We start from the raw sequence: 21,626 nt of genomic DNA, 5'->3' as shown, positions 1-21,626 counted from the left end.
GGGAGGGGGGAGGAGAAGGGGGAAGGGGGAGGAGAAGGGGGAGGGGGAAGGAGAAGGGGGAAGGGGGAGGAGAAGGGGGAGGGGGGCCGGTTCTCACCCAGCACCAGCTCAATGAAGCATCCTAATTCAGTAGCATGTGACTATTCAAGCATTCCACACCCCCCTGCAAAAAAATAGTGATCTAATTCGTGCAAGTGTAAATTCCTTCCTTCTAAATATTTATTTTACCTCTTGGTTTATAAGATCCTAAAGGACTCTACAGTACCCCACCCTCCTCCCCACAGCGATCACCAAACCCTTCACAAGGTTGGGGCAGCTGCCCCCTTTTATCTATGTAGTTTTTTCTCTCATCTCTAAAGCAACATAAAGACAATATTTTGCCTGGATGATGGTGCCTTGAGAATACATAACTATTTATCCTCCATCACACATTATGACTTGTATCTCTTTCTATAAAATGTACTCCAACCTGAATTTGAATTTTTCTATAACAGGAATGTATTCTTATTACTGTCTTGCCCAATAATTGTTTAAATATATTTTTTGATTTTTAGATCTATTTAGATTTAAAGATCAAAGTTTCTAAAAATATTTGGATAAGCCATCCCCCCTTTACCAAACAATCACCTCCCCCCTCCCTCTACTCCATAAAAAAGTATCCAGTTATCTGCCAATGAAAGGTTTGTTACAGGTACCCTGAAGCCTTGATACATTCCTGCATACAAACTATACTGATGAGAACACATATTTACTGCAACGACAAGTCTCCATTAGGTAACCATAATGTTAGACAGCCAACCTATAATTAGCAGCCAATTGACAAATCCTTCTAGGGTGCCCTCTACTGAAATAGAGGTTCTACTGTATAATATATTAGTTAGCCATAACTTTAAGGTAACTTGAGCCAATATTTCAATCAATCTCTTTAGAAATGGGAGGTTCAAAGTTGGTAGGTGCCAATGCAAAAATATTGGATATTGGTGACGATCACCTTAGGTATCAGGATTTTCCATGCAGGGGTAGGGGGGGGGGGGGGGGACTTTCCTTACCACAACAAATCCAGCCTCCTGCCCCTAACGCATGCAAGTTACAAATACTGTTAACTGCAAATGAGAAAGGAATCCTGCATGCTGTAAGGTACCATAGGATCCCCTGGATACCCCACAAAGGAGTACTGTTTTATATTATTTTACCTCAAGAAATGGTAATAATATATAATTAACGCAATTAGCTATTCCAGGGTTGTGGAAATGAGTCACATTAATCGGCCATTTTGAGGGACGCTTCGTCAGTCAGTTGACATTTTTGCTTCAAACAACAAAATAAATTTGAAAAATAACACAACAATCAAAGTTTCCTATCCCTTTTCTTTCACTCTTCACTATTAATGAGAGCAAAAAAATGCTATATACAGGGCTTCTGACAGGATGCGCGGGTGCGGTCCGCATAATTTGCCTTTTTCCGCACAATCGAACGATTTCCGCATAATCCGGCAAAATCCCGCATAATTCGTCAAAAATCTAAAGAAAACTTAATAATCAAGAAGAAATGTATTATAATGTTTTCTTATTTTGATGAAATTACGAATTTTTTTATTGTTTACTTACCAAATTTCAAGCAATAAACAGCCATTGTGTAATGAAAAGGAACAAGGCGTTCTTAGTTAAAAACCGTGAAAGAGCCTGGTAACTAGCCTTAAATAAAACGTACTCTCTAATTGGCTAGAAGTCAAACAATAGCAGACATAGATAGCAAATGAGAGTTCTGGTAAAAGAAGATTTTCGCGCGTAAAATAGCACCCCGAGACAATTACATGTAGGCAAATGCGGAGTCTTTTGATGTCTAGAAACTGATTACGATCGTTAATCGTTACCATCGTAAACAAGTATATTTTAGCCTAGGGTTAGCTTAACTGGCACTGTGATTTTCAGTTTTAAAAATATAATATTTCAAAAGCAAATACATCATAGATAAAATTGAAGAAATTAAGACGACTTAAATTATTAGAAAGATATAACTAGCTAAAAACTAGTGTGAGCTGCGTCGGTGTTTCTAATGAAACAGTAATGATGAAAAGGTAAATTATACACCGTGAAAAGATGAAAAAACTTACTGACGCTTCGGACGCTAGTCCTTCGTCGGAGTAAAACAAGCGTCCGAAACGTCAGTAAGTTTTTTAATCTTTTCACGGTGTATAATTTACCTTTTCATCATTACGACTTAAATTATGCTATTTAAGGATTTTTGATTTTGTGGAGCGAGTTAATTTCCTATAATAAGGCGTACATAATAGATAATCTATTAACTACGAATATGCAAACGATTGTTGTGCAAGGTGAGGTGAGGTGGTAAATAACGTTAAGATTTTTTGTTGAGCTTCAAAAACAGATCATAAATTTAAGGTTTCGAAAAAAAAACATTCAAAGCAATGTTTTGGAGAGAAGCATATCGAGAAGAATTGCATGTAGTGCGAAGAACACGACGATTACACGTGTGGATTTAAAAACCTGAGATAAACAAGACCAGTGTCAAATAAAGAAGCAAAATCAAGGTAAAATTTCAATTTTTTTTCCCGCATCCTGTCAGAAGCCCTGTATATATTAATATAGTGTCCCCTCAAACAGCCTCATGATGCAAGCCATTCTGCATCTCCAGAATAGATAATACTAAAGATTATCAGTGGTTATTTAGAAGTTTCTACCCCAGCAGTAGCATTGACGTTTTCAGGAAACGCCAATATTTCATAAACTTCTTTTACCAAGTCGAGCTGATCACTTAACGCGGTTGGATCAGTCAGGGCACCCTGGGGGAAAAATGGTCACAATAAACACTCATTTCTATAAGATTGAGTAAGAAAGTATCACAAATTATCAATGGAGTTCAGGGCATGGCTAGCTTATCCAGTAGATTCAACTAATGTTTTGGGTCAGGGTTTTCATTAAGTTTACCCTGGTCCCAGAAGTTTCTCGTAATTTTTTCTCTCTCTGTAAAATCACTTGGCGGCGATTTTACAGAGAAAAAAAAAACTATGAGAAACCTCTGGGACCAGGGTACATTAAGTTTTGAAATAATAGGAAAAGATCATATGGTAGTTTATAGCAGAGAATCTTGCTCACTTACTAGAGCATTCTCAGATCTCTGACCCTTAATAAAAATTCTGTAGGGTGACTTTTGCTAACGAAACCTGGAGAACATCGACCCCCTACCCTCAAATCAAGGAAGAGATCCCAAAAAACTCTACTGGGGTGTGAAACTGAGTCTAGGAAGTGAGTCTGAGACCCCAGAGGCGAGAGGAAAATGTACTACCACTACGTTGACATAAATACATACATACATACAGACAGACAGACAGACAGACTAATTGCCATAAAAGCTTACCTTTAATTTAGAAACTGGTTTCTCTTTAGATGTATATTCTCTCAGAATGAAATTAGTTCCAGCCTGACAATAAAATTTACAGTTTAGTAACACAATAAAGTAATGACAAAGCATAATTTCAAAACTGGGGAAGCATTTGGTGTGAGTCAATTGTCATATTTAAGTAAAGGAATTACTATTACGCATTTGCAAGCAAAGGTGGCACAGTGTTAAGTTCGTTCACCTCTCACCAATGTGATATGAGTTGCGCCAGCCCTGCCTGGCTACAGATGTAGGTGTCATACATGTATGTGAGTAGAGTTGTTTGTTGGTTCTTTCCTGTGCTTCGAGGTTTTATCTCCACTTTTTCAAGTTTTCCTACCTCCACAAAAACCAACTTCCAAATTCTAAATGGATCAATCAGTTACCTTGTTGTTGGGTCCTAAACCTGTAAGGCTTTCAGTCCAATGTCAAATTAATAAATTAAATCAAATTAAATAATTCATCAGCAATTACATACCTCGTGGTACAATCTTGTATCATTTATTCTAACCAATACTCCATCAACTCGTAAGAAAAACCTTAATAGTAGAAATATTGAACTCTGCATAACTCTCTGAAAAATAAAGAAGAGTTTCATTTAAAGAAATAACACCTTGTTCCATGCTTCAATTGGCTTGAAAGTGTGATACACAGCTGTAGCTTGGCTGCCAACATGCTTTCAGTCAAACTGTCAGCACTTCTTGTTGTATTATACTACAGAGGTAAGAAAAAAGCTGTTTTACAAAAACTACTTCAACAGTGACTGGTTTGCTGTTGTCTGATTTGGAACAAGGGCACAGCTTCAAATCCTGTTTAATTTTTTCTGAGTCTTTCAATTTGCAGCTGCAAAGGTTGCTTCATATACTGAGAGGATCAGCTCAATAGCGATGCGCGGACGTTCTAAAAATAGATTACGTCAACTTTGGACCCCCCGCAAAGGTCGGACAAACATTGCTAAAGAATAGTGAGTCGAAGGAAAGAATATATAGTTGTTGTCGAATATTTTGTGCTGTAAATGGTCACGACAAAGCACTGCTGTTGGGGAGAGTGTAAGAGTGATTCTAGATATCCTGATTTGCTTCACCCGGCGCTAAAGAAGAGATTGCAGGAAGGTAAACCGATATTTCTACCGTTCCCAAAGAAGTCCCAAGGACTCGAGAGATGTACTAGATGGGTTAATGCTTGTGGTCGAGGTAAAGCTTTTACAGTAGATCGTGTCACAAAACACACATATATATGCTACTTGCATTGGCCAGGAGAGGCAGGACCTACAGAGGAGTTCGATGTGCCCTTGAAGGCAACTCTGAGCCAAAGGGAAGTATTGAAAGCGTCAAGACGAAAGCGAAAGCCGCCACGTGAAAGACATGCGGACGCCGTTCCTTGTAAACGAAGTCGATCGGAGGCAAGCCAAGACCAACCATCTTCAGTCATCAACGAAGCTAAAGTTGATAACAGCACTGAATTTAATGAAAATCCCACACCAGAGGATGACTTACAGAAGCCAGCTAAAAGTCGTGAGTTTGCGACACAAACAGATGTAAGCAAGCACAAACTGGCCCTTAAACTCGAAACCATGATGATGAGAAATGCTGCTATCAACTCAAGAGAAGTATTAACAAAGGTGGTTAGTAACGTATCTTATGAAATTGTAAAGGAAAACTCAGAACTAATGAAACACTTCGTTGGACTGACTTCTGATCACTGCGGGCAGGAAGCGACTCTAAGGCATAGTGATACACGTGCCCGTAGTTAAACAATGATGGAATATTATTCGAAGGAAATAGCCTCCAGTTCTTCTCTGGTGGATCAGGTACGAGAGATTTGTTGTGGGCTAAACTACATCCATTCTCTCGATCTTCCTTGGCTTTCAGCCATTTTCCATCATCGATTCCATGATCGAGTAAATGGTGATTTCCACTGGCGATACAGTCCTTGACACGAGTGATTAACTCTTGACGTTTGCCACTTTGTTTTAGGCCTCTGCACTTTAACCAGCGCTTTAGTTGCTCAACCGTATAATCTTCAGGGCAGCTGGTAAATTTTGAGCCAGGAACGTCGTCGTTTTCGGTCAAAATAACTACTTTTTTCTTCAATAAACTATCTTGTTTTGCCATACAATATTATAGTAAATGTATAGCACATCCGGTTCGAATGTCCGACCCTCGTATTACGTTACATTTTAGTGACGTCACGTCCGCGCATCGCTATTTGATACAATGTACATTGTTGTACAGCCGTACTTAGGCAATCAATTTTGTAGTTATACTCAACAGTGTCATGACTATTTTCTTACCATTTTAACATTTAATTTAGCAACACCATTGTCAGCCAGCTCATCTTCATATAATACTACATCATCATAAAAATAAATCTTTTCCCTAATTTTCAGTTTTTCCATGTCGATTCTCTTTGCTGTACTAGATATCTGAGAGAAAAAACAACAATGTATAAAAACCAAAAAAGTTATGAAACTAAATGTTGTGCAATGACTCAAAATATTATTGCTGCTGCTTTTGTTGCTGCTACTGCTAAAACTACTACTGCTGATACTACTTCTGCTGGTGCTACTGCTGATGCTGCTGCTGCTTATTGCTGCTGGTGCTGTTGTTGCTGCTGCTACTGCTGCAGTTAAGTGCTGCTACTGCTGCAGCTGCTGCTACTGCTACATCTACTGCTGCTAACACTACAATAATTAATCGCCACCTGATTAGCTCAGTTGGTAAGAGCGTTGGTCTGTTGTGCGGAAGGTCATGGTTCAAACCTCTGCTGGACCAACACTCAGTGCCTTAAAATAGCTAAGGAGAAGGTGCTGCCTTTGTAATTACATCTGCAAATGGTTAGACCTTCAAGTCTTCTCGGACAGGGACTTAAAACTGTTGGCCCTGTCTGTCTTCACTATATAACCCTGTATAAGGCAGATGTAAAAGAACCACTGAAGAGGCTGGTGAGGACCATCTTTAGTGCCTGTGCTAAACTCTACCGGGCCCACTGTAATTGGCAAAAAGCTGTTGTGGTCTCCCTGACCTCATGGGAAAAGCTAATAAATAAATACAAAAATTAATTAGTTGGAGTGTATTACAACTTACTCTTAAACTACTGGATCCCACCAGGAGTGTTCCTTTGTAATCTGTTGTGTATGTCCAGTCAAATGGCTTGATTACATCTTTTATGAACTCTGAGTCCTGCCTGAATGCAAATTAAGTATAAATCGAACAAATATACCTGTATATATATAAATACTGTAAATGCGATACTTCAGGGAAGAAAGAGAGAGTAATACTCTGAATGTCAAAACTTTATTTTTTGTCAGACCCTAAAGCAACCTTTAGGCTGATCCACTGTAAATAAGAGCATGGCTACAGTAACTCACATAATATTGAACCTGGAAACAACCTCTAAGCTGATCAAAGTCAGGGCATATCTAATTCTTACAGATCAAACCCTGAAACAACGTCGTAGCTGATCTAAGTCAGGGCATAGCTAACTCACAGATTGAACCCTGAAACAATGTCTTGGCTGATCTAAGTCGGGGCATGGCTAACTCACAGATCAAACCCTGAAACAACGTCTTAGCTGATCTAAGTCAGGGCATGGCTAACTCACACATTGAACCTGGAAACAACCTCTGAGCTGATCAAAGTCAGGGCATGGCTAACTCACAGATCAAACCCTGAAACAACCTCTGGGCTGATCAAAGTCAGGGCACGGCTAACTTACAGATCTAACCCTGAAACAACCTCTGAGCTGATCAAAGTCAGGGCACGGCTAACTTACAGATCTAACCCTGAAACAACCTCTGAGCTGAACAAAGTCAGGGCATGCATGGCTGCAGTAACTCACAGATCAATCCCTGAAACAGCATCTGGGCTGATCTAAGTCAGGGCACGGCTAACTCACAGATCAAACCCTGAAACAACCTCTTAGCTGATCTAAGTCAGGGCATGGCTAACTCACAGATTGAACCCTTAAACAGCATCTAGGCTGATCTAAGTGAGAGCACGGTTAATTTTGAATACTTTTACTTATATTTTGAACTGACCTTTCTTTCTGCCATTGATCAGCCGCAGCCACTTTCATCAGATCATGTTTATTATCAACCCATCTTAATGCATCAACAGCATTAAACTCAATACCAAATCCTTCCGCATGTTGAATTTGAAGGAGGTTTTTACCAAACGTCATCTCAGGGAGTGAGGGTAGTGACAATTCTGCTGACAACCTAAATAAATAAAAAGACGTTTTACAGTAGATATTATGTCAGAGTTACAGTGTGGAAACTCTAAGAGGGCCCTTTTTAAGGTAACAAATACAAAACTTTTAGCTCACAGATTAGCAATTTCTGCAATTCTCAAAAATATATTCTGTGAACTTGGACATTTCAATGGCTTTTTGTGAAATTATATATTTTTTTGCTGCTGCCAATCAAAGCTAATCCATTGGTATTTTTTACTGGCAGCCGTGAAAAACCAAATTCCAAGAGGCAACTCGCAACTCACAGCTACCGAGTTCATATAATATTGTAATGAAGACGTCAACCAATCATCAAACAAGTTCAGTTCACATTTTTGACAAACACAGTGCTCAAAACAGCCCTCCCTCAAGAATCACTACAGTGAAAGGTCACAACACTTTAGCCCGAAATACCACACTTCCCTCCCTCGCCACAGCTCCTTAGAAAGGGACTTTAAAATTCAAAATTGCCATCAAATTTAATAAATAATACAGTAAGAATTACTGTAAGCTACCTTCACTGGTTCCAGAGGCGCTTAGTTGCGGGAAGAAGGTCGAAAAGAGAGAGAAAGAAGGGAAAAAGAAAGCTTTACGTATGTTAACTTTTTAACATTTAATTTTTTAGGAATAAAAGTCATAAACGAAAGTTTAATATCTATTCAGCTTAAATACTAACACAAGTACATAAATTCCCACCTTCTATTAGTATTTCTATATTTTTATTGTCTCTAACGGTAAAATAAGAGAGATTTTTTTCAACAAACCTTTCATTATCTTGTGCTGTCAAAATGGTGCCTTTTCTTGATGTGACCGTCCAGGGGCCAAACTGAAAGCTTTCTGACTTAATCATGTCTGTACTTTATAGAAAAAGGCCTAATTTAGCTATACACTTTATCAAAAAGCAAATAATTTGGTTTAAAAAATAAGTATTTTTAGTAAACGTTCATCGTGCTTTTTTTCTGACAAAGTTGACAAAAACAAAATGGCGGGTGATCTTGGGCTCAAGGTAGATCAGCGGTATGTGTGTGGAAACAGCCCCGATGCTTGGGCTTCCTGTCTTTTTATTTATTTTTTCCTGGCATGATTTACCTTTTATTAGTTTTTTTTTTGTTTTGTTTTTGTTTTTTGTTTTTTGTTTTTTGTTTTTTTTTTTTTCGTGTTTCTTTTTTTTCTTTTCTTTCCTTTCTTCGCTTTTCCTTTTTACTCACAAAGCTTTTGGCACAATGCCTTTCTGGTTCAAATGACTTGCCATTGCCATGAATATCATTTTCATACTTTTTCAATAGCAGTGAAAAGGACGGGCGGATTACCGAGTAGAGTCTTTATCTATTATATTGACGGAGGACATCTTGACGGAGGCAAAAACTTGGACGTCTACTAGTCAGGTCTCTTATGGTCTTGATCGTTACAGAGCTTACAAAAGCACCAAACTTGGCATAGTTGTAGCTTATGGTAGTACTATCAATGTTAGAGGGGGAGCCCAACGTAAATTGTCCTTTAAGGGGAATTACGGAGGATTTACTTTTTCAAATTTCACGAATTGGGCTCCCTGTGCTTCTTTTTAAAAATATATTCATTAAATATGTAAAAACCTTTTGAATAAGTTTTAAAACAGCTATCTACCCATTAGAATGCATTATCTGTCATGGCTATCGATTACAACCCCAAATCTTAACAAAAAAGCTACTTTTCGGCATCTCTTTCAAACACTAGTGGCCAGTCCCACTCGGCCATTGGCTAAATCCAAGATGGCGACCCTTGACTGACCTACAAAACCTGTAAGTATTTTGCTCTTAAAAGGCCGTAATCTTGCTATTTTTATATTGCAATATATATAAAAGTTTGGTTTAACAGACTTTCTTTGAATTTTAAGTTGTTTTTCGAATTAATTAGCTAAAATTAATCGAAAATATAATTATTTCAGAATCGGAAATGGAAATATATTGGAATCGATGCATCATATGCCAAACAACTACAACAGAAGATTTAAGATGTCCTCTTACAGCATCTGGTTCCTGTTATGAACCTGCATCAGTCTATGCCTCTCTTTCTTCAGAATGTTCTCGAGTTTAGCTCACTAGGTGCCCTGCCAGTCAATGTTCCCTTCGCTCTTGATATAGACACTGAAGTTTTAATTAAAAACGAGGCGTCTTGGCACAAGTCCTGCTATTTGAAATTCAATTTGTCGAAGCTAAAAAAAGCCAAAGAAAGAGTATCTAGGAAAAGGAAGAAAGAAGAAGACCACGCTGAAGAGGAGAAAGCCCCTGCATTAAAGAATCGACGACAATCAGTAACACACAATAAGGTGGGCTGCATCTTCTGCGGGAAGGGGGGACAGCTACATGATGTCAAAACTTTTTCGATTGACCAGAATATCTGTCGCATAATTACTGAAATAAACGATGCTACGCTAATGCCAAAGATCTCGGGAGTTGATATCATAGCTGCTGAGGCCAAATATTACCTTAAATGTTTGACTGATCTAAGGAATCGGTGCAAAAAATGTTAACTACCGAAATGATTTTTCTCCAGGTACTTCTGTGATTTCCATTGGCTCTGTAACCGCTATGACAGATTGTACTCACGAGGAGGCAGATACGAGGGTTGTGGTCCATATCCTTCACGCCATCCAAGTTGAAGAGGTGAAAACTGTCCTCGTCCGAACCGTGGATACCGATATCCTAGTCATCTTGGTGGGAAAATTTCATGACCTGAGAGAAGTCCAGCCGGAACTTGATCTGTGGCTTGCCTTTGGTATGGGTCGAAACTTTCGCTTCGTCAGCGTCAACTCTATTTGTGCTGTACTTGGTAAACCACGATCTACTTCCCTGCCTGTATTCCACGCATTAACTGGATGCGATACCACCTCCTGCTTCTTTGGGAAAGGGAAGAAGTCAGCCTGGCAGGCATGGGAGATATTTCCAGAAGTCACGCCCACATTCGAAATGCTTGCCAAAACACCATTTATGCAGCTTACGACAGACTCGCCCCTCTTCAAACAGATCGAGAGATACACGGTAATCCTGTACGATAAGCTCAGTCCCTTATCCGACATCAACCTAACCCGGATGGAGCTATTCTGCAAGAACAGCAGAGCAATGGACAAGCTCCCGCCTACACAGGTAAATATTACTTTTTTCTTTATCACACTTTGTCTACAATTCACTTATGAGAGGAAGAGTCAGGGAGCCAGGACGCTAACAGGACACATACTCGCAATGACAAGTTTGAACTAACCCGCTGCACCCTCTTTCCATGAAACTAGGATCAATCTCTTTCTAAATAATCCTTAATAACATCGACACTGTTGTTATTTGCAGGATGCCCTTTTGCAGCATGTCCGGCGCACCGTTTACCAGGCCGGTATCTGGACAGTTAGCAATCAGCCACAGCCACCTGTGCCATCACCAGGGCAGTTCTCGTGGTTTGAAGTTGATGGCAGATGGGTTCTGAAATGGATCACTATTCCCGAAGTATCCAAGGCTAGTAGTGAACTGATTAAGTGCTCTTGCAAACGTGCCTGTACAAGATGCAAGTGTGCCAAGGCTTCTTTGGGATGTACCCCCCTTTGTAGATGCCAATGCTAACAAAGTAATTGCATCAAGCTTAAATGACAATCTGAAGAGTTTCAGCGATCGAACATTGTTTCCGTTATGTAGCCCTAACTTAATTCTAATAATATAGTTATCTCTTGGCGTTTCTATTAGCGCTATTTAAAAGTACATTTGTTTCGCGAACATATGTCGATCTAACAGCAGTAATTTAGGTTCAAAATGCGAATTTGAGAAAGGGAACGTGAATTGCAATAAGCTTTGGCGAGAAGGGACTGGGAACTAGTATATATCCAAAAGCCTTATGTAATGTATATGCGAAGAAATATCCAAAAGCCTTATGTAATGTATATGCGAAGAAATGAGTAAGCATAATAGTTTCAGTCAATAAATGTCACTACTGGCATTTCTTGTGAGCTGTTTTACTTGAAAACTGCAAACCACCACAGGTAGCCCAATTCGTAATTAAGGTAAATTTTAAAAACCCCTTAATCCCCCTTAATTGTGAGAATTGCGTTGGGCTCCCCCTCTAACATTATTTAGTGGATCCTAAGGAACATCTCTGCCAAATTTGGCGCTTTTGTCACTTATGTAACGATGGGACCTATATTATTGCTGGTTTTCACATGACGTCATCAAAACATCAAAATCTAAACTATAGATCGTATAAAGACATTTCTCAAGTATGTTTTAGAAGTCAGCGTTATAAGTCACGAGAAAAAATCTCGAGTCATTTCGATGTTTGGTTCCCGAGTTATGAAGGTTGAGTTTGTGTCACGCAATACCGTCACGTCTTTCTAAATAGCGATGAAAATATTAAAATAATTTACTTTAGTTGAAAGATTTTCCCTTAGACACGTTTAAAATATCTATTTAAAGTATGTGTAAGTGAAAAATAGTCAAACATATTAAATATTCCATCATTTTAAGCCTTTAGAATTTCGTCCGCCATGATGGTGTACCAACTTGGAACACCAAGATGGCCGCTCCATACATTTTAACCAAAAATTGCGTCATGTTTACTCGCCTATAGTTCCGCAACGAAATGCTTTACAGCCTTAAAATTTAACCAGTATATGTAGTTTGGAACGCTTTACAAGAATATAAGACTTTTATTTCATTATAATGCGAATTTACGCTTTTGAAATTCATGATGACGTAGGTGAAAACCAAGAATACGGTTTCTAAAAATAATTATGGACTATTATCAGTTTACTCCGTAGATGGGCTCCCTGTGTTACGATCCAAAATGGCGGGCAAAAACGATGAGTTGAGCCAAGGCATTATATTAGAGAAAACTTCTGTAAAATCCACCATGGCGGGAATAATGTCATACGAACAAGCTAACGAACTCGTTTCTCTCCCGAAAGAAGAATACAATCCTCCATCTTTGCCGTTCAGTTTACCAAAATTTGATGCTAAAGTAGAACTTGGAAGCGACGAGATGAGAGACCATTTCTACATCGACTTTAAAAACTGGATTTTCATGAACCATGGAGGATTCGGAGGCACCTTAAAAGCTGCAGTAGAAACTGTACACCAAATCCAAATCCACGTCGAGAAACAACCTCTCCGTTTCATCGATAGAGAGCTATTGCCTCGTATGGTTTTTGCTATTAGAAAACTCGCGGGATTTGTCTCGTGTGACCCGCGGGATCTTGTCTTAGTGTCCAATGCAACAGAAGGTCTCAATACCGTGATAAGATCTCTAAGGCTTGGCAAAGGTGACAAGGTGTATTATCTTAATTTGAGATATTATGCTGTTAATAAGTTGTTCGCTCATTTGAAGCAAGAGGATGGTGAGTGATGTTGCAGTCAATCTGTCAATCATGGTCCCAGGGGTGTAGGCCAAAGCATTTTCAAATTGTCAAATAGCAAAGCTAGCACCAGATCTGATACATTTATTTTGCATAGTACACTGAAGCTCATTCATAATAGAGCAGCTTTCGTATGAGTGAGTCACACAACACTCACTCCCCTAAATAGGTACTTAAAAGGGAGTGAGTGTTGTGTGACGACACTAATAGTGGCTGCATAGGAGACTAACCATAAAATTCAAATGGCTTCCCATAATTTCGTCATCTAGTAATTCATCAAATCGCAATGTGTCCTTACAGCTATAATATTACCTATGGTAGGTATCAATGATTTGATACTCATATGAAAACTGCTTACCGCACATAAGCTTACCAGGCTCAGTATTTGGGGTTGGGATACCTGTGTTAGTAAATTACTTGAGCATGAACGGGCATCTCTATAGCTTGAGTGCAGCTAAACATAACTGTATCCGGCTGCACGCAGGCTAGGATCTCTGCAGCAGAAAAATTCTGTATAAAGTTGAAATTGAAATTTCAAACTCTTTATCAAATTGCTCTTTGCAATATTTAATTGGTTCTTTGTGTACTTTTTAATGAATTTTTTGTTGTTGTTCTTTAGGAATAGAAATCAAAGAAATTCCACTTAGCTTTCCATTTACGAAAGAAGAGCTCTTAAATACTATCACCAAGACCCTTGATGCAGACACTAAGCTGGCAGTTTTTGATCACATCCCTTCCGTCCATCCAATCATTCTTCCTGTTAAAGAAATCATTGAAATATGTCATCAGAAGGGTGTTCAAGTATTGATTGATGGAGCGCATGCTCTAGGTGCAATCCCACTCAATCTAACAACTTTAAATGCTGATTATTATGTCATTAATTGTCACAAGTGGCTCTGCAATGCTAAGGTATTCACCTTTATAGCTTGGGTGTAATGCTTTCCCACTTCAGATCACGTCATTCAAATTCCCTAGAGTATCATTTTTTGTTTAACGGTTGCACATGAGAAGACACATGAATTTGGATACAGCTCAAACAAAGAACCTTATTCTCAAGAGAATGACACATGATTTTGAAATAGGTAAACGTTACTCACAAGCAAAAGAGCTCTTAGTATTGTTTTTTTTATGTCTACAATTTTTTTTTGTTTTTTTTTCTAATTGCTCCTGTGAAAAACAGAAAAGCTATGACCCTTTTACTTTTAGTGTATCCTGTGAAGTGGGTCTCTTTGTGGGTTGGCTGTGGTTGAGGGGGTCTGGGAAGGAGTTAGGGGAAACAAAGGAGTTTCAGATACACAAGTTAATATGAAGGTTTCTTCATTTCAACCCTTTGGGGATAAGATTCTTTGTTTGAGATTCATACTTATTACTTGTTACTAATCTTCTCAAGCTATTGCCAGCAGCACACAAAATGTACCCCATTAACCCCCTATTAAGTGTTGTTCGGCTGCATCAAAGAGATCAGGCTTCTTGTTTTATTAAAGAAAAAATTTTTCAAGCATTTCTGGTTGTGCAGCCCTGCGGAGTTGAGAACTTATTTTTTCTCGTCCCCACTTGGGGTTTTAGAGGCTCTCTCGCTCAAGTGCTTCTTTTGTCATCCTGATAATGACTCCTACGACTGAGAAGCACTAAAAACGAGGGAGCCTTTGGAACCCAGGGTACCCCTTTCCCTCACCAAATTACACACCCCTACACTGCATTAGTCCTATTTTATCTGATTTTTTCCTGGCTTTTTTTTTTCAGGGCTGTGGAGCTCTATATGTTGACAAGAAACACCAGTCATCTATCAGATGTCTAACAGTGTCTGGTGGGTTTGGCCGAGGGTTTACACCGGAATTTGTATTCAGAGGTACCTTCGTAATGCAGACTTCGATTTCATCTGGAAAAAAATTATCATCCACTGTTTCAATCTTCCTTCTTCTCCCACTTGACCTGTCCTCCCACTTTACCTCTCCTCCCTCCCCATATTTTTAAGTCATGGAAGTTATTAACAATATCAATAATTATTGAAATCTTTAGGTTTGAAAGATTACAGCCCTTTTCTTGCTCTTCACACAGGTATGCAACTACTTTAATTTCACTTTTTTTTCTTTCTTCTTTAAGGGACCCTTGAGTTATTATCTATCGCCATCAGATAATTTTTGTTGCAGCATCGAAAAGATTAACTGATCCGGAAAAAAGCACAATTTTTATGATCCCCCCTTACCACAGTTGGCATTGAAGTCTAAAGGCGCAATTACAGGGAGCAATTTTCTTTGCTACTTGTCTCACAACAGCATGCATGGAGAATTGCAGCGTGTAACTGACAGTGGAATTTGAAAAAATGTTGCCTGATAATTTGCAGCAATCATTGACAAAAGTAGAATTCGTTTCTACTTTTGGAAACCATTGAGTCTCTGTTGCACCGTGTAGACACTCTTGCAACTTGTCACAAAGCAGTTGCGAGACAATTTGTAGAGAAAATTGCTCCAAGTAAGTGCACCTTAAACAAAAAATATTTTATCCTCTCGACAGTATTGGAATTCTGGAACACCTTAGGAGTTGATAGAATTCAGGATCACAATAGAAACCTCGCTCACAAAGCTGCCAAAATGCTGTCAGGGGATTGGAAGACAGACACACTCTTTCCCTTACATACGTATGGTCCAATGGTTCTGGTACGTCTTCCAGACATCCTTTGGCGATCTCAAATGACTGACGCACAGAATATTGTCAGCAAAGCCAATGCTGAATTGGTTCAAGATAGACTACATTACGATTATGGGATAGAAGTACCTATTAAGCCAATCAATGGAGGACTTTACGCTCGGATCAGTGCGCATGTGTATAATAAGATTGAGGATTACGATGCTTTGAGGAACGCTGTTCGTGCTTTAGCAGAGCAGTGTTCTTTGCCAAACTTGTAATAAGCTTTTTTGTAAAAAGGAAAAATAACAAAAAATTGCCATTTTTAGGGACTGTGCAATAGCACTAGCACTAGCACTAGCACTAGCACTAGCAACCTCACTTGCAGCATTTAAGAATGCAGTTGCAGATATTTATTAACTTGTTGGACAATTACTATTTATTATTATTTATTCTATTTATTAATATGTTAATTATACAGCTTCTCATTAATCCCATATAGGTAACTGTCCAATTTTTTTCTTAATTGGACAGGTCTTGTTGATAAGGGATTAATTAGGCAGCTATATAATTAATAGGTAATGGGATTTCATGCTCCCCATTCAATCAAGAAATAATTAGACTTGAAAAATTCCTCTGACTGCCAAATTGGACTCAGCCTATGGCCGCATCCAATTTTGGAAGTCCTCGGAATTTTCCTCATCCAATGATTTCTTAATTGGACAGCATGGAGTCCTATTATATATACTAATTATTAACTATTTAGCGTGGTGTAAAATGCTCAATATAGAGCGAATGACCTAACTGGTAAATGTAAATGTAAATGTTATTATCAGGAGGGGTGGGGTGAATAATAAGCTTGTGTAGCAACAATACACCCCTTTCCAAGACAAAAGTTTAGTCCTCCACCCCCCTACATATCTGTTAGAAATAAATTCCCCTGGATTTTGTGTAGGATATTCATGTGTTTCTGTAAAGTTCCAAATTTCAAAGTGTTTGTATTGTTGAAATTGTGCATTCTTTACTTTACCGTTGGTATTTGTGAATATTTAGACACTAAAACGAGCGGTAATCCTGAGTAAACGAGTCTGTGATCAAGGAACACAGCGGTATTTGACTAATACGAAACCAGTTCTAGTACTAGGATCTGTATTTTTATTTCAAATCTATTACATCATGAGGTTAATCCATTTTTGATGCATTTGGCGAAGTCGGTGTAACACTTGGCCTTGCCCTTGTAGTCATTTGCAGCAGCCAGACATGTATTCAACCCCACGTTACACTTGGACTAGAAAGAAGAAAAATAGGATTGTTTTTAATAGCAATATATAGCAAGCTCGTTTTCCTTTTTGTTTCATTTTGATCTCTGTCACTACCCTTACCGGCAATCATGTAGTTATCCAGTTATCAATATTATCTTTGTTTAGTAAAATACCATAAAATACCGATTATAACGAGCCGACTAGTCTGCTAAAGAAAAGTCCATATAATATCCCGAGGGGGAGGGGAGTTGAAGATTTCTCAAAAACCTTTTTTAAAGGTCCTAAATGACAACTTGATTTTCAAAGCCCCACCCTCCCCTCCCCCTCCACCTAACAACTCATGAAATTTCAAATTCAAATTGGAGCCCCCTTTGCATGCATGACATTTTTAGAGCCCCCTCTTTCATGCCTAAAAAAAATACGCAAATATCCTTCAATTTATATGAGCCTCTCTTGCTTATAGTCTCTTAACTTGCTACCCAAGGTATACCCTTACGAATGAGTATAAGCCCTGGCTATAACCGGTATTTTTGCGATATATCTGCAGTGCCATCTTACCACGATTGGGGGGATTGTAGGAAGCAGTTGTGCCATGCAGCTCTTGTAGTCCTTCATGCAAACCAACTTGTCTTTGACTCCGTCTTTAACGCATTTGGCCAGATCGATTTTGCATTGCTGAAGAGAGTATAAATGTATTTTGATAATGGCATTGATCAATCAGTCACTCAAAAAATAGAGTTAGACAGTAACGTACTCGTGCAAACAAAATGAATGAAACAAAGACATCGACCGATCGATAAGGGAATTGAACCCTTGACCCTCAGATTAAAGGTCTGATGTTGCACCAACTGAGCTATCGGGGCTATTTTTATTATAGCACCGCAAAGAAAACTATAAATCGTGATTAAAAAGAACAAAAAAAAAGAAAAAGAATTTATAAAAAAAAGGAGGAAAATCGGAGAACCTGGAGAAAAACTGAGAGCCCAGAGGTGACAAGTGCCACAATTCTGCGTTTTCACATGACGTCATAGCCGCCATCTTAATTGGTTGAATTTAACAAACAAATTGTCGATGAATTATTTTGTTATATCAACCAATATGGCCGCCGTGTCTTTTGTTAGTTCATTCTCTTGGGAATGATTGAAGACCAGCATTAGATTTGAAGCCATACTTACGAAGTAATGATAAAAGGGTAAATTTTATGCCGTAAAAAGATGATAAACTTACTGATGTTTCGGGCGCTAGTCCTTGGTCGGAGGACTAGCGTCCGAAACGTCAGTAAGTTTTTTTCATGACGAGTCTTTTTACGGTGTATAATTTACCCTTTTATCATTACTGTTTCATTAGAAACACTGACGCAGCTCGTTTTTATCTAGACGTTATCTCTACTTACGAAGTATGGATGTTCAGTTGGTACCATGCATTTGGCGAAGTTGGCATAGCATTTCATTTTGTCGTACAAACCGCCTGCATTGGCTTTGCAGACCGTTAGCTCGTTTTTGCACTTGACCTGAAGAAAGGATTCAACAATTTATTATTTGCTCCACGGTCCAATAAACCCTGGCCTTGCTATATAGTCCTTTTCTCATTCAGTAAATAGCGCTGTGTTTTATGACTCAAGACTCGTTTGTACAGGTTCAGTCTCGTTTAAGAGCAAATCATTCACTAAAGTCAACTGTATGGTGAAGAAGCTGCGAGTTGAATACTCTAGTTTCGAGTTCTCTGTTGCTCAGGGTTAGTCTCGATTTTGTGTAGAATAGTCATGTGTTCCAGTGAAGGTCCGTGGAATTTCAAAGTGTTCGTATTGTGAAGTTTTGCATTCTTTACTTTACCGTTATATATTTGTGAATATTTCACAAATTGACAGTTTGAGTGATATCAATATATGGGTATTCAAAATATATTTGGAGACAGCAAAAGTTTTGGTCACAGAAAATATTCAAAAAAATATAAATGTGAAGTGAAAACTATTAAGATTTGAGCGCAATGTTTTCCCATTTCAGTCAGCCACGTGTCATTCCCTAGATTATCATTTCTTTGTTTACTAGCGTTTGTACATGAGAAGACACTCACAAAAATATGGATAAAACTCAAAGAATCTTATTCTCAAGAGAATGATACGAGGTCTGAAATGGGAAAGCATTAAACCCCAATGGATTGTTCTACGCGTTTGAGCAATATATATTTTGCTTTTCCAAAAAGCGTATGAAGATATTTTCTTTGGAAAGCGTTCAAAGTGAAGCCGCGTATAGCGCGGGAGAGTACCGGAGTTGGGGAAGCGAGCACACGCGTTTTGGCGCGAAAAATATTCCACCAAATTAGGTAGCCTGACAAAATAGGAAAAAAAGATAATGTATGATTTTTAGTAAAACATCTTTGGGAGGTTGTTACGCCCTTGGTTCTGATATCCCAAATTTTTCAACTTACCACAAGTGGTGGTACAGTGGGAAGAAGAACAGACATGCAGGTCTTGTAGTCAGCCAAGCATTGGGTGTTGCTCTTCTTGTTAAGCCTTAGGCAGTCGTACAAGTCGATCTTACATTGCTACGAGAAAAGATAATCAAACTTATTAAACGGTTATTTATAGAATAAGATGTGGAAGATATAATTCCAAAGTTGCGGGATTGATAATTGTCGATAATAGTGTCAGTTTATAGAAACTGGAAGGGAAAAAGGAATGATTTCAAAGAAGGACGAAAGCAAGGAAGGAAGGAAGCAAGCAAGCAAGCAAGCAAGGAAGCAAGGAAGCAAGGAAGCAAGGAAGCAAGGAAGCAAGGAAGCAAGGAAGCAAGGAAGCAAGGAAGCAAGGAAGCAAGCGAGGAAGCAAGCGAGGAAGCAAGCGAGGAAGGAAGCAAGGAAGCAAGGAAGGAAGCGAGGAAGCAAGGGAGGAAGGAAGGAAGCAAGGAATAAATGAAACTAAAAAAATAAAGAAAAATGTTATAATAAAAAGGAAGAAAATTTGCTTACTACATAAGGGTGTCTATCAGAGTCGTCAAACTCCTCACTCGCGTAGGTCTGAGCCAAGAAGGCAACAAGAAGAAGAACTGCAACTGTTTGCTTCATGTTGATCTCTAGTAGAGCTGATGCTACTCAGAAAGGTAGAGAAACGATTTGTTCTTTGGGCTTTTTATACATTTTACATGGTATTAGCTATTTTATCAGCTACACTGGATACACAAAAATAACGATGAAAATTGTTGCAAGATCACATCTGTATTTGCTTGAGTAAAAGCTGTTTTTCGGGTTTTCTTTCATATTTAACTGTTTATCTTGCATGTTCAACTATATCATTCAATCCCAATATCAGAGGTGTCAGAGTTCAACTGCGCATGGGTCAACGAACACGTTGGATAAAAGAGAGTTAAACACAGTGATTTTGATATTGTTCGATTGAAGGAAAATAAGAACAGTCAATTATTGAAGGCTTCTTGAAAAAAAAAAGTATTTTCTCCGTTGATTACATATTTATTTTAAAAACATGGTTGTGCGTTGACATCATTTATATTCTTAGAAATTCGTTTCGTCAACGCATTATTTAAAATTTAATATTTGTTCAAAGCTTTCTGGTCTCCGACTCATCGTCAGGGAAAGGATGTTCCACTATGACACTCGAAATTTTGGAACGAAAATGCAGTTTTAACTGAATATTGCGTACGTAAGGAATTTTTAAGAAATTCATTTATTCTTCTCTTCTCTTCTCACCTCTCCTATTCTCTTCTCTTCTCTTCTCACATCTTCTCTTCTCTTCTCTTCTCTTTCTTCTCTTCTCTTCTCTTTCTCTTCTCTTTTCTTCTCTTCTCTTCTCACCTCTCACTCTTCTCTTCTCTTCTATATCTGTTCTTTTCTGTTGTGTTGTGTTCTTTTCTGTTCTGTAAGATGGGCACTTGCTCATGTCCCATGCAATTCATCAACATATGCTACAATTAAATACGATCAAAATGCGCTCTCCATTATTCCCATTTATTTATGTTCTTGAGGGTTCTGTTTTGCTCTGAGTGTACTTGTCTATTGTGTTCTTGTCCTTGCCCTTTCCTCTCCTTTCCTCTCCTCTCCTCTTTTTAGTCTTCTCTTCTCTGTTGTCCTCTCTATTGACCAGCGAGTTGACCTCCAGAACGAACTCAAGGTCAATCAATCATAATTGAGGATTCCACATATTTTGATTAGCATTTCTTATTATTCTGCCAAGAGAACTCATGAAATACGAATTCTTTATACTTTAAATTGATCGTAAATAGTAGTCACCCAAGGCGGAATCCCATTTCAATCGACTTGACAAAAATATCCTATACATCCTATACATTGTACTGAGTTCCTGCTTGGAAAATGCTAACCAAAAATGTATGGCCCAAAACTTCGTTTCGGGAACGCAGTCAACTAGGCTCGAAGTTTAACTGATTTAACTTTATTCACAGACTAGGCCAAGAAAAGTCAAGTTGTTTGAGCGTAAGTCGATAACCGTGTACGTCAGAGTCTTGATGGAGCCAGGGTAATAACTTCCTTTCCTATCTTCCTGTTTATTGTTATAATGTAATAAAGGTACTTCTGATATAAGACGAATGAAGTTAAATTTTAATGCATTCTTTATTCTTTCATTCTTGTTCCGTTACGTCAAGAGATGTTATTGTTTAGGCTAGGATTTACGAGTTTCAGATTTGACAATGTTTTCAAATTTTTTTTTTTTTTTTTCTTTCGATGTTTTTTTTAAATGTTTTTTTTAAAAAATGGTAATTTTTTCAGCTGGT

The 21,626-nt window shown here is 38.4% G+C and overlaps 4 protein-coding genes across 4 annotated transcripts; 2 read left to right on the top strand and 2 right to left on the bottom strand.

The window, feature by feature from the left end:
- Positions 1-189: 189 nt before the first annotated feature.
- Positions 190-8,606, bottom strand: LOC116293270 (TIP41-like protein). Its single transcript, XM_031700677.2, has 7 exons — positions 8,394-8,606; positions 7,439-7,618; positions 6,486-6,585; positions 5,693-5,824; positions 3,878-3,973; positions 3,379-3,441; positions 190-2,803 (listed from the first exon to the last, which is right to left on the bottom strand). The coding sequence occupies exons 1-7, from the start codon at positions 8,477-8,479 to the stop codon at positions 2,684-2,686; spliced, it is 777 nt and encodes a 258-aa protein (XP_031556537.1). The 5' UTR covers positions 8,480-8,606; the 3' UTR covers positions 190-2,683.
- A 1,558-nt stretch (positions 8,607-10,164) lies between these two features.
- On the top strand, positions 10,165-11,713 carry LOC116298575 (uncharacterized). The gene is made up of 2 exons (XM_089038240.1): positions 10,165-10,751; positions 10,950-11,713. The coding sequence occupies exons 1-2, from the start codon at positions 10,197-10,199 to the stop codon at positions 11,214-11,216; spliced, it is 822 nt and encodes a 273-aa protein (XP_088894366.1). The 5' UTR covers positions 10,165-10,196; the 3' UTR covers positions 11,217-11,713.
- A 717-nt stretch (positions 11,714-12,430) lies between these two features.
- On the top strand, positions 12,431-16,579 carry LOC116293256 (uncharacterized). Its single transcript, XM_031700657.2, has 5 exons — positions 12,431-12,979; positions 13,617-13,906; positions 14,741-14,846; positions 15,017-15,055; positions 15,512-16,579. The coding sequence occupies exons 1-5, from the start codon at positions 12,496-12,498 to the stop codon at positions 15,901-15,903; spliced, it is 1,311 nt and encodes a 436-aa protein (XP_031556517.2). The 5' UTR covers positions 12,431-12,495; the 3' UTR covers positions 15,904-16,579.
- A 181-nt stretch (positions 16,580-16,760) lies between these two features.
- On the bottom strand, positions 16,761-20,310 carry LOC116293257 (uncharacterized). The gene is made up of 5 exons (XM_031700658.2): positions 19,852-20,310; positions 19,312-19,428; positions 18,278-18,394; positions 17,443-17,559; positions 16,761-16,910 (listed from the first exon to the last, which is right to left on the bottom strand). The coding sequence occupies exons 1-5, from the start codon at positions 19,945-19,947 to the stop codon at positions 16,797-16,799; spliced, it is 561 nt and encodes a 186-aa protein (XP_031556518.1). The 5' UTR covers positions 19,948-20,310; the 3' UTR covers positions 16,761-16,796.
- Positions 20,311-21,626: the final 1,316 nt, after the last annotated feature.

This window comes from Actinia tenebrosa, unplaced genomic scaffold, assembly GCF_029948245.1.
Source record: "Actinia tenebrosa isolate PJP-AT-01 unplaced genomic scaffold, QUT_ActTen_1.0 PGA_scaffold5__44_contigs__length_20552954, whole genome shotgun sequence".
Lineage (NCBI taxonomy): Eukaryota > Metazoa > Cnidaria > Anthozoa > Actiniaria > Actiniidae > Actinia > Actinia tenebrosa.
This window is presented reverse-complemented; position numbering and strand designations above follow the sequence as displayed.

What these genes read in the sequence shown, in the direction of transcription:
- LOC116293256 (XM_031700657.2), top strand. Translation starts at nt 12,496, where the DNA reads ATGGCGGGAATAATGTCATACGAACAAGCTAACGAACTCGTTTCTCTC. An exon ending in TCATTTGAAGCAAGAGGATG is followed by an intron (nt 12,980 to 13,616) that starts GTGAGTGATGTT and finishes GTTGTTCTTTAG; the next exon opens with GAATAGAAATCAAAGAAATT. An exon ending in ACCGGAATTTGTATTCAGAG is followed by an intron (nt 14,847 to 15,016) that starts GTACCTTCGTAA and finishes TGAAATCTTTAG; the next exon opens with GTTTGAAAGATTACAGCCCT.
- LOC116293270 (XM_031700677.2), bottom strand. Translation starts at nt 8,479, where the DNA reads ATGATTAAGTCAGAAAGCTTTCAGTTTGGCCCCTGGACGGTCACATCA. An exon ending in ACAGCACAAGATAATGAAAG is followed by an intron (nt 7,619 to 8,393) that starts GTTTGTTGAAAA and finishes TTATTTATTTAG; the next exon opens with GTTGTCAGCAGAATTGTCAC. An exon ending in ATACAAGATTGTACCACGAG is followed by an intron (nt 3,442 to 3,877) that starts GTATGTAATTGC and finishes TTTTATTGTCAG; the next exon opens with GCTGGAACTAATTTCATTCT.
- LOC116298575 (XM_089038240.1), top strand. Translation starts at nt 10,197, where the DNA reads ATGACAGATTGTACTCACGAGGAGGCAGATACGAGGGTTGTGGTCCAT. An exon ending in ACAAGCTCCCGCCTACACAG is followed by an intron (nt 10,752 to 10,949) that starts GTAAATATTACT and finishes TGTTATTTGCAG; the next exon opens with GATGCCCTTTTGCAGCATGT.
- LOC116293257 (XM_031700658.2), bottom strand. Translation starts at nt 19,947, where the DNA reads ATGAAGCAAACAGTTGCAGTTCTTCTTCTTGTTGCCTTCTTGGCTCAG. An exon ending in CCACTGTACCACCACTTGTG is followed by an intron (nt 18,395 to 19,311) that starts GTAAGTTGAAAA and finishes TCCTTTCTTCAG; the next exon opens with GTCAAGTGCAAAAACGAGCT. An exon ending in CTACAATCCCCCCAATCGTG is followed by an intron (nt 16,911 to 17,442) that starts GTAAGATGGCAC and finishes TCTTCTTTCTAG; the next exon opens with TCCAAGTGTAACGTGGGGTT.